This window comes from Orycteropus afer, unplaced genomic scaffold (genome assembly GCF_000298275.1).
Source record: "Orycteropus afer afer isolate SDZICR_OR568_19922 unplaced genomic scaffold, OryAfe1.0 scaffold00285, whole genome shotgun sequence".
NCBI classification, from domain to species: domain Eukaryota; kingdom Metazoa; phylum Chordata; class Mammalia; order Tubulidentata; family Orycteropodidae; genus Orycteropus; species Orycteropus afer.
In genome coordinates this window covers 1,241,336-1,252,209 of record NW_006921872.1, presented here as the reverse complement: position 1 = coordinate 1,252,209, position 10,874 = coordinate 1,241,336, and the positions used below count along the sequence as shown (strand labels likewise).

General features: G+C 42.5%; 1 protein-coding gene across 1 annotated transcript in view; it reads left to right on the top strand.

Moving 5' to 3' along the window:
• The window catches only part of NFX1 (nuclear transcription factor, X-box binding 1), a 71,254-nt gene extending 62,124 nt beyond the window's left edge, over positions 1–9,130 (top strand). The window contains exons 19-24 of the mRNA XM_007950684.2: positions 723–764; positions 4,450–4,548; positions 5,157–5,223; positions 6,391–6,536; positions 7,314–7,418; positions 9,058–9,130. Coding sequence (XP_007948875.1) covers positions 723–764; positions 4,450–4,548; positions 5,157–5,223; positions 6,391–6,536; positions 7,314–7,418; positions 9,058–9,130 — 532 coding nt within the window. The remainder of the gene's footprint in view (positions 1–722; positions 765–4,449; positions 4,549–5,156; positions 5,224–6,390; positions 6,537–7,313; positions 7,419–9,057) is intronic.
• Positions 9,131–10,874: the final 1,744 nt, after the last annotated feature.

Sequence of the window (10,874 nt, the reverse complement as noted above, 5' to 3'; positions counted from 1 at the left end):
TCCGAGGCAGTATCACTATGGAAGTAGATTGCCCAACCTTCCTTCCGAGGAGTGGCTGGTGGGTTTGAACTGCCAGCCTTCTGGTTAGCAATCAAATGCCTTAGGCACTATGCTACCAGAGCTCCATATACATACATATATATGTATATATATATGCATACATAGTTATGAACATACATATGTTCATCACATTTAAAAATTTTTTTAAAAGTTTCATACACATACATACTTAAAAAGCACCAGAGGCGGCTTTTCCAGGCACACTCCAAACAGTAGCCAGAAGAAGCAGAGCAAAGACCTAAATTTGCCCAGCCCAGCCTGCAGGAGAACGGAGAGCCAAAATGGTGTGTACGTCTAGAGGGGGTGCTGTCAGAGCAGTACCTGGAGAGCATTTTAGGGGCTGAGCAGGCAAGGAACGTTCTGAGGTTCATGTGAGAGCTCCCAGACTCTTGAAATCCAGAGGCCTTCCCACCTGTCTTGGGAAGGACTTCATCCAGTCATCCCTGAATTAAGGTCCAGGGGAGACTAGAGGAGATTTCCAAGGTAGGGGGTGCTAGTGTAACCTGAAGAGTAGGTGGCCTCATAGGCTGTACCGTGGCCTAAGAAGAAGTCCTTTGGCAAGAGTCTGCTGTGTTTCCTGGTGGACTTGCTAAGACTTTTTTGCTGCGTGTGAGCTGTGAAGTCTGTGTCCTCACTTTATTTATTTTCATTTGCTTATCAAGGCTGGAGTGTGATGAGGAGTGTTCAGCCTTGGAAAGGAAAAAGTAAGTAGTTTCAACATCTTGTTATCTACTTTTCCTTGAACTCTGTGAAATTAATGGGAGGGAGCAACCCTTGAAGCACTCACTCAGCACCTGCTCTGAGTATTTTGTTGACATTGGAGAGCAAGAGAGATGCAGTCATCAAGAATTGACCCGTTTCAGGATAAATCACTTAGGCAGTTTCAGCACATTTCAGAGACGTGAGTTTGTGTGGCTTTGAGCCTGGTGTAAATGTTATCTACCACAACATACTTAACTCAGTGACTGGCAAACTTTCTGATACCAACAAGATAAGAGGTTTAAAAAATATTTTTAATGAACTTTTATATTGAAATATAGCATGCATATAGAAGATCAGTGCATTATCACAAAGTAAATAGAACAGCGATGCTTGACCAGCATCAAGGTCAAGAACTAGAACGTTACCAATACCCCAGGACCCTCCCTTGTATTCCCACCTTCATCCCCAAAGGTAAAACCTCTGTCATGACTTTTAACACATTAGATTGGTTTTATCTATTTTTGAGCTTTATATAAATGATGGAATCATATAGTTTCTCTTATTTTTGTTTGGTATCTTTCATTACATTTGTGGCATTCGTTCCTATTGTGGCAAGTAGCAGTTGATTGCTCATTTTCATTGCTGCATGTTTTTTCACTATATTAATATATCATAATTTATCCATTGTACTGTTAATAGATATGTGTTGTTATTGGTATTGGGCTATTACAAATAATGCAATTAAGAACATTCTTATCCTTGTTTTGCGTATATGTACTCATTTCTGTTGTATATAAACTTAGAAGTGGAATTGCTGGTTTTTAGAAATGCATATGTTCAGCTTTAGTTGTTGTTGTGTGCCATCAAGTCGTCTCCAACTCACAGAGACCTTAAGTACAATAGAATGAAACACTGCCCGGTCCTGTGCCAGCCTCATGATCCCTACTATACCTGAGCCCATCATTGCAGCCACCGTGTCAGTCCATCTTATTGAGGGCCTTCCCCTCTTTCATTGACCCTCCACTTTACCAAGCATGACATCCTTCTCCAGAGAATGGTCCCTTGTATGACCAAAGTAGGTGAGATGAAGTCTGGCCATTCTCGCTTCCAAGGAGCATTCCAGCTGCAGTTCTTCCAGGACATATTTGTTAGTTCTTTTAGCAGGCCACAGTACTTTGAGCATTCTTTGCCAGCACCACAACTCAAAAACATCAACTCTTCTTCAGTCTTCCTTATTCATTGCCCAGCTTTCACATGCATATAAGGCAATTGACAGTACCATGGCTTGGGTTAGGCACATCTTAGTCTCCAAGGAGATATTGTAGGAGATTTAGTAGATTCTGCTGAACAGTTTCCAAAGTGGTTGTACTGTTTTACATTCCCACCAGCAGAGTGATAGTTCCAGTTGTTTTGCATTTTCATGAGCACTTGGAATAATTGGTCTTTTAATTTTTAGGCTTTCTTGTGGATGTGCAGCAGGATATCATTGAACTTATTTCCCTGATGACTAATAAGATAGAGCACCTTTTCTTATGTTTATTGGCCATTTGGATATCTTCTTTTGTGACGTGCCTATTCAGGTCTTTTGTTTATTTTTTAATTGTGTTATCTGTCTTTCACATGGATTAATAGTTCTTCATATATTTCGGTTACAAGTCCTTGTTGGTTTTGTAATTGTGAGTATTTTCTGCTATCTTTAGCTATACTTTTCACTTCCTTTAATATGGTGTCTTTTGATGAACAGAATTTCTAATTTTAATGTAGTCCAGTTCATCATTCTTTTCCTTTATGAGTAGTGCTTTTTGTGTCTTGTTTAAGAAACATCAGCCCATCCTGAAATCACAGTGATAGTTTCTTGTGCTACTGTCTAAGAGCTTTCACATTTAGATCTACAGTTAACCTGTAATAATTTTTTTGAGTTTAGTATAAAGAGGGTTCATGAGCCAGTCTTTTTCCATAGGAATCTCTGTTGGATCCAGTTACTGTGTATTAAGGTGATCCTTTTCTCAGTGCTCTGCAGGGCCACCTTTGTCATAAATCACATATTCATATGTATATGCATCTGTTTCTGGATTCATGCTCTTCCACAGCACTATCTGCCTGTTCCAATATCACATTGTCTTAATTATTGTACATTGATGATATCCTGACCCCATTATATAGAGATTCTTTCTTAAATACCCACTGCCCTGAGGAGAAAAAGTGCAAATTTAATGTTACAAATATATAATTTTAAAAGAGTGCTCTCCTGCTTTTATAGACATTGCCAGTCATGACAAACCAAACACTTAGCTTACAGACATGTTTAATTAGTATTTAAATTTGAGTGGCCATCATCTAGAAATCGAGATCTCCCCACCAAGAATTATCTTGAAAATTTGAAAATGAAGCCTCTCTTTAAAAATTGAAAGATCTAGCCATAGTGAACCAGATTCCTGTGGTCACTGAGCTTGCAAGGGACCCCTGTCCTGGTGTAAATGAAAATTGTACTAAATGCTGAGCTGAATTCTGTCTATCTTTAAAACAAAACAAAATGTGAATGGTGTTGGTGAGATACAGTGAGCCGCATGCAGTTTTGGAGAACACCTAGGCAGCACTGATCAAGAGTCTGTGCCCATACCTTTTAACCCAGTAATCAGCCCACAACTGGAAACATTTCCCAGTGAAATATTTTTAAAAGCTATTTGCACAGAGATGTGTCACTTATAACATTGTGAAACTGTTGAAGAAACTTAAATGGGGAATGTTAAGTGAATTGTGTTATATACATAATTAGAAGATTATGCAACTACTGAAACAAGTGTAGGAATCAAATGATAATATAAGAAGTGCTAATCATATAATAATAAGGGGAAATGTACAAAGTTTTATATATACTGATTGCAACTACTTAAAACTATAGGGGAAAAGTCTGCAAGGAAATATATTAAATTACAATGCTTACATTGGGATTGGATTCATTCCTTTATTTTCCAGACTTGCTGTAATATGATATTAATTTTAATATTTGTATGTCTACCATAGATACCTTACTTTTAAGTTAAATTTAAGCAAAAAAGATCCCATAGTGACCATTACCAGTGATCTCACCTGCCCTCAGCCTTCTCATCCTCAAATAATCCAAGTCACCAGTGTGAAACCTTTTCTCTTCAGAAACAAACCCGTTGCCGTTAAGGCAATTGCAATTCATAACAACCTCATGTGTTTCAGAGTAGAACTGTACTCAATAGGTTTTTCAATGACTGTAATCTTATGAAAATAGATTGCCAGTCTTTTTTTTTTTTTTCATTGCTGGGTGGATTCGAACTACCAACCTTGTAACAATATGACCAAGTATGTCCTAAGTTGTAACAAAACACTGCCTGGTCCTGTGCTAGCCTCATGATTCCTACTATACCTGAGCCCATCACTGCAGCCACTTTGTCAATCCATCTTGTTGAGGGCCTTCCCCTCTTTCATTGATCCTCCACTTTACCAAGCATGACATCCTTCTCCAGAGAATGGTCCCTTGTAACAATATGACCAAGTATGTCCTAAATTGTTATTATTCTTTCTTTAATAATCTGGTTTATTGAGATGAGTAATACATAAAGTACTTAGAACAAGGTAGTCACTCTATGTTGTTATAACACAGTTTCCCTTCCCTTCCTTTCCTTTTATTAATGCACTTCTCTCTCTTACTTCCAGACGATTAGCAGAAGCATTTCATATCAGTGAGGATTCTGATCCTTTTAATATACGTTCTTCAGGGTCAAAATTCAGTGACAGTTTGAAAGAAGATGCTAGGTATGGAACTTGTTACCTCCTTCCCTTAATTGTGGCTTAAGAGAATATTTGGTCTTTTAAGATATAACTAGTAAGTACCTTCTTCTTTGGTTAAGCCAATTGAAATATGTTTATCTATTATAAGAGAGTATGCAACATTTATTAAACATCTATTGGTTTATTTAAACTGTCACTTGAAAAACTGAACTTGGGCAGGGGTGATATGTGTGTGTGTTTGTGTGGTAGGTCCCTTTGGTAGGAGTTTGGACCGCCTGAGGGCTGGAATAGACTGAATTTTGAAGGCTCTCTGGGCCTCATTCCAGGTCTGTCCTCCCAGGTCTATTAGTCACATGAGTCCTCACTTGGGAGCAGTAACAGCTCTTATTTTTCTCTGGTCTCCTGACCTTCCCATGGCTATTTCTCCTTCCATCTCATCTTTTCTTACACTTGTTTTCTCCTTCCTCGTCCTTTGTTCCATCACAGTCAACCTTCTGTTATCTGGCAGTTCCCGCCTTGGCAGCTTTCTGCCAGTAGTGTCCATTGTCTGTACTTTACAGCAGAGGGTAGGTAAAAGGGTTCCCAGAAGAGCAAGAGTAGATGAAATTAACTATTATAATTTCTCATTTCAGGAAGGACTTAAAGTTTGTCAGTGACATTGAGAAGGAAATGGAAGCTCTTGTGGAGGCTGTGAATAAGGTTGAAGTCAAAACATCCAACTGGACATGTCTCTAAGGCCAGCTTAATAGAAAATCAAGTCCTAGAAACACTGGCAGCCTAAAGCAGTTAAAGGAAAAAGTCACGATGTCCTTGAGGATCCTTATCTTTCCCAAAAGCCCACCCCTTATACCATCCATGCAAGCCTGTCCTGATTCGACCATTATAAGAAAGAAATCTTTGATCAAATTAAATGTAAATTAAAACCGTAGTTCAGTGCCTAAGATCAGATGAAGAAACTCTGGACAAGGTAGACTTAACACTGATAGTTGAATGACTGTGGGAAACTTTGGAAGGCACCCCCTCAGAGGGACTCTTGTAAGAAAGGGGAGCCCTCTGGCTCTGTTGCTCCAAAGAATAACCGTTGGGCAAAGATAAAGAGTTGTGTGACTAGAGCTGAAGAACAGTGGGAGAAACTCCCTCAGAGAATGAGGCCCTGTCACTGGAGACAGCCCGGGATGTTGAGAAAATGAATAGAAGCAGTCAACCCTGTGCTGGCACCCTCTTCACTCAGTGGGACCTATGAGTGTGGACAGGGATGGCTGCTTTAGCTCTCTATGTAATGATGATGGTTCTTCCCCCTACCATCCCCTTCCCCACCACCCTTCTGTCCTCACTTCCCAGCAGAATACTTAACATGAAGGAAAATATAGAAGTTGTCATTTCTCTCCTGATTAGGAAGTCTGAGCAAATGTGTTTCTCTGCTTGTGCATTTGTACCCACACGTTCATACTTTTTAGCTTACAGTGTAATTTTATAGAAAGTGAGGTTTGTTTTTGTTTTTGCTTTAGTAGGCTTCCATTTATTTTGATATTTCTTGGGAATGCTACTCACTCCCTAGCTATGGCTGCAGCCAGGAGCCTGTCCTGTGTGCTTAAGTTTCAGTCACTTATTTACCATTGTCCCTAGCCTTGTCTGTCCAGCTGCTACTGTTGTGGCTCACAGAGTAGGAGAAGGAAATGCATTAGCCCTCGTCCTCTAAAAACCCCTGGATCTGCTCACAGTCTCAGTGGAGCAGTCATACTGTGGCCCAGAGAGCTCAGCTACCTGTACAGACCAGGCTGTTCTTGTGGTGGTGGTGAGGATCAATTAAGCGTTTTCTGTTTTCAGGGCAATTTTATCAATCAGTCTTCTCTTCCCTCAATACAGGGAAAGAATATTAAGAAAAGCCACTGCTTCCCTCCCATGAACAGAGACCACCGCCGGATCATCCACGACCTGGCCCAAGTTTATGGCCTGGAGAGCGTAAGCTATGACAGTGAACCAAAGCGCAACGTCGTGGTCACTGCAGTCAGGTGGGTTGATCCTGCACCACAGGAGGAATGCCTCCTTAGCAGGGCTACCTGGACCCAGAAGCAGGCTCTGTCAGTGTCTGCTTTCTTTCTCCTCACCCTCCTTGAAGAATAGCTGGGAAATCTGCTCCTCTGGGGTAGCTATTCCAGATGTTTTAAGGTTTGAATCAGAGAGTAAAGCTTCTGCCTCAGTCCATAGAGCATACCTGCCTAAAGTGCATAAGCCTTCACGCCACCCCAGATCCGCATGACGCACTGGGAGGCAGCTTTGTCACAGGTGGACAAGGTAGACCTGGAGAACCTCGGCTGGGAGCCTGCCCATTGTATCTGTCTGTTTTGCCCACCATAGTTTCCATTTCCTTTTCCTCCCTCTGACTGTTCCCTGACCCTGTCGTGGCTGGTTAGAAATAGCAAGAACACTGGACTGTGCCCTAAGGCATGAACTGTGACTAGCATTTTGCCATCAGGGAAAACAGGCAGTACTGTGAACCAGGAGGGGGCAGAGAGGACCTAGGATCACTGTCAGAACCTGGGAGAGTAGGAAGAACTTCACAATGAAACAAACTCATGTGTGAGAAGAGAGGAAGCAGGCAACAGGCCCAACAAAGGTTGTTTGGAAGGGCAAGGGTTGAATGAAGGTGACCGTGCCTGAGAGGAGGAGATAGGTCATATCAGTGCTCACAGCATCATCATGCCAAAGCCAGGGACTGATTTCATAGCTGTCTGCCCATCTCTCCAAATGATTCTCTTTTTAATACTTTGTGTTTTGACTTTTGCCAGAGGGAAATCGATTTGTCCTCCTACCACTCTGACAGGTGTTCTTGAAAGGGAAATGCAGTCACGACCTCCACCACCAATTCCTCATCACAGACATCAGATGGACAAGTAAGAATTCTGCTGCTGCTTTCCAAAGGGCCCTGTCTGTTCCAGGAAGCCAGCAGGGGTGTATCTGTCCTGGGCTGTACCAGCCACTGCAGCCCTCCTCAGGCCTGGTGCTATGCTCAGATATGTCAGGTTTGATGGGGATGTTGGACACACTATTCTTACCAGAAGGGTCCTAAGTTTGATGTCTGTAATGCCCACAACGCCTCTGGGGGGAACACTCACTAGACAGAATCTACAGTAATGGTGGATGGTGACACTAGAAAGTGGATTCAGTCTGTCATGCCAGGTGATTGAGGACTAGAGTTTCACTTAATAATAGTTACTCTGAAGGTACAAGTGGGAGTTGGCAGTGAAGGGTACTTTTCATGTCTTGTTCTGTCTCGTATGTGGTTCGAATCATTGACAACAAAAACTTTCTTTTTTTTTTTTTTAATTTTATTGTGATTTGGGTGAAAATTTACAGAGCAAATTCATCTTCTATACAGCAGTTCACACACACTTTTTCTCATGACATTGACTGCAATTTCCCACAATGCAACAGCTCTCTTCCCACTTCTTCCTCATAGTTACCTCTTCCCTGTGTCCTTCCCTCCCATGCACTCCTGCTCTGCAAGCTGACTCCCTGTGCATATACAGCCCTTCTATTCTCCCATGATTGATCTCTCCAAGGAGTGTGTCTACCTAATGTAAATGTTCAGCTCATATGCCTGTCTTTTGTTTGGCTGGCAGCCACAGGAGTGGTTCAGTTCTAGACCTGAAGGGCAGTTATGGGCCATAGTCTCAGGGGTTCCACCAGGCTCTATCAGACCAACAAACCTGGCCCCTTTTCAAAAACGTATTCTTGATTAAAAGAAAAAACACTAAATTAGCAAGCACAATTCTGCTGGTGCTTTCTCAGGCAGGAGTGGGGGAGGACCACCACCCTCCTTGCCTCCTCTCACTTGCTAGGACAAGAGCCTGGCTGTTCTATGACTAAGGCAGCGGTGCCAGAAGTTCCTCTGAAGGTAGAAGTTCCTACTCCTGTTCTGTTCTTACACTAAAGCCCTAGCAGCACTGTCTCTGTGGCTCCTGCACAAAACCTCCGGTTAGGAAAGTTTACAAATTCACCGTGAGAGTTGTAGCACTTGGTGTTGTGTGTGATAGGGACAGCAAGGTATTGGCCGTGGTACACCTCAGCCAAGAGTGTCGGGGGCCATGTAGCTCCCTAGGACCAGCCCTCTCCACCTCAGAACCAGGTGACCTGAATCCTGGTCAGCATGTGTGTCTATGCATGTGGATAGGCAGTGGTTTGGGAAACATGAGGGCTGTCCCAAAACACCTACTGTCACAGCAGAGTCCAGTACCACTTGTACGTAACCATCATGGAGTCATCGGCATGTTTATGCCGTAGTGGTTTTTTTTTTTCCTTTGCTTGCTTTGTTTTTATATGAAACTTTACTATGGAAATTTTTAGGTTAAAGATATTTACTATAACAAATCTCTGTGTACTCCTCACCAAATGTCAGCAGTGATCAGCTCGTGTTTGCTCAGTATCTTATGAAGCATCACAACTGATAATTCAACTGATCCTAACTTTCTGAAGAACTATATCAGTTTTCTCAAAGAAGGAAAGATTGATCATTCTTTGTTTGTTTTTCAGGAATTCTGGGAGCATTAATTTACAGAAAATAGCCAAGGAACCAGTAATTGACTACTTTGATGTCCAGGACTAAGGAGCTCAAGACTCACTTAGATAAGACAATGATTAGGTGTAGCAGAGACTCATTTGTCAGCAGATAAATCACACTTGTCCCTCCATGCCTGGCGGAATCACAGCCTCACGTACTGTCTTGTCTGGATATATCCAAAGCATGAGTGTGTCAGCGATTCCCTTGTTCTCTATTCCTGTCTGCAGAGTGGATTCAGTGCAGCCAGATCTCCGACTCTGTGGACACTCGTTACTCAATTACATGTTTGAAGAGGCTCCTCACACCATCATTGTGATTGCTCTCAGGGTTGAGGGAACAGTGGGCTTCATTTGGACGAACCAGAGTTTTAGCCCCACACTGGCTTGATGACATTTAGTCGCCACCTGAGCTGTCCCAGTTATTCATCCTTCTGAAAATGCCTGCAACATCAGGTGCACCTTGCTTTCTTAACCCAAACCGATCTGTCTTTGGAAAGACACAAGTGGATCTTCAGTCTGAAATGCCGAACATTGAATTTGTACGCCGTATCTGGAATCAGACGTGTCTTAAACCCAGCTATTTTATCTAAGTCTTTTGCTAGAAACTCTCATTGGTCTATCTAGCTGAACTTGAGTGATTCCCAGTATCATCCAGTTAGGAAAGGAGAGGAATCGGGTTGATTTACAAAATTCCATTTCCTTGAATCTCTAGCACCTCCTGTACCACGTCACCGAGCTGTCTGGTGACACTCACTTTATCCATCCACCATGATGGTAGAGGACATAGAGCAAGCTCTTTCCTTTGCCAGATTCACACTGTGGCCTCTGAACTGACATGTACAGCCCTAATTCCCCTTCTGTAATTGAGAGTCTCAGGCCTATGTTGCTTTCTCTTAGCCCTTCAGCAGACATATTTGCTTGCTCGCTCTCTGAATTCTGGGCTTCTATTGAAATATTCAAAAAAGTATGTGGATAGTCTAGGGCTTATGCCCAGTGGCGCACTACGGTGTTCTTTATTTTTTATTTTTTTGCTTTTTTAATTATTGTGCTTTGGGTGCAAATTTACCTAGCAAACTTGTTCTACATTCAACAGTTCATGCACATCTGGTTTCATGGCCCCGATTACCATCCCCAACCATAAAAAACTCTCCTCCCTGTGACCACCCCCTCCTTGTGCACCTCCTCATCCTTGCGTTCCTGTCTGTCAAGCCTTCTCTGTATGTGAATACTACCCCTCTGGTGTCTCACGGTGGAGAGGTGTTCTTAAAGCTCTTTCTGGCAGGCAAATTGGCAATTACATTACTTTGGCCCTCTTTATATTGGTACCTCTTCATCGTGGAGGCCAGACTTCCAGCGGCTTCATCCTGCTCTAGAACAAGCCACGAACCCCAGAGCATCAGAAAGAGATTTTAGAAATGACATCCCAAAGCCAAGTGCTTAATTTTCTTAGAAAGAGCAGGGCTATCCTTTGATCCTCATCAGACAATCCTCTTTGAAAGACCGCGGGTACAGCGGCAGAACAGGCAGCCTGAGGGAAGAGATGGACAACTACAAAACTGCCTCTATCTGGGGCCGTTTAGTGCAGGATCAAATGGTTTCCTGATACACAGGAAGTCCATGAGCATCTCAGCTCAAGCAGTGGATCCAGTGAGGGGACTGTGTGTAAGAGAGCATCTGGGAATCAGCGAGATACTGGATTTCAGAATCTAGCTCACGTAACACCTTGCCACTTGGTGGAATAGAGGTGTCACACACCTCACCAGGGTGGTTGTGAGGATTAAATGAGATAA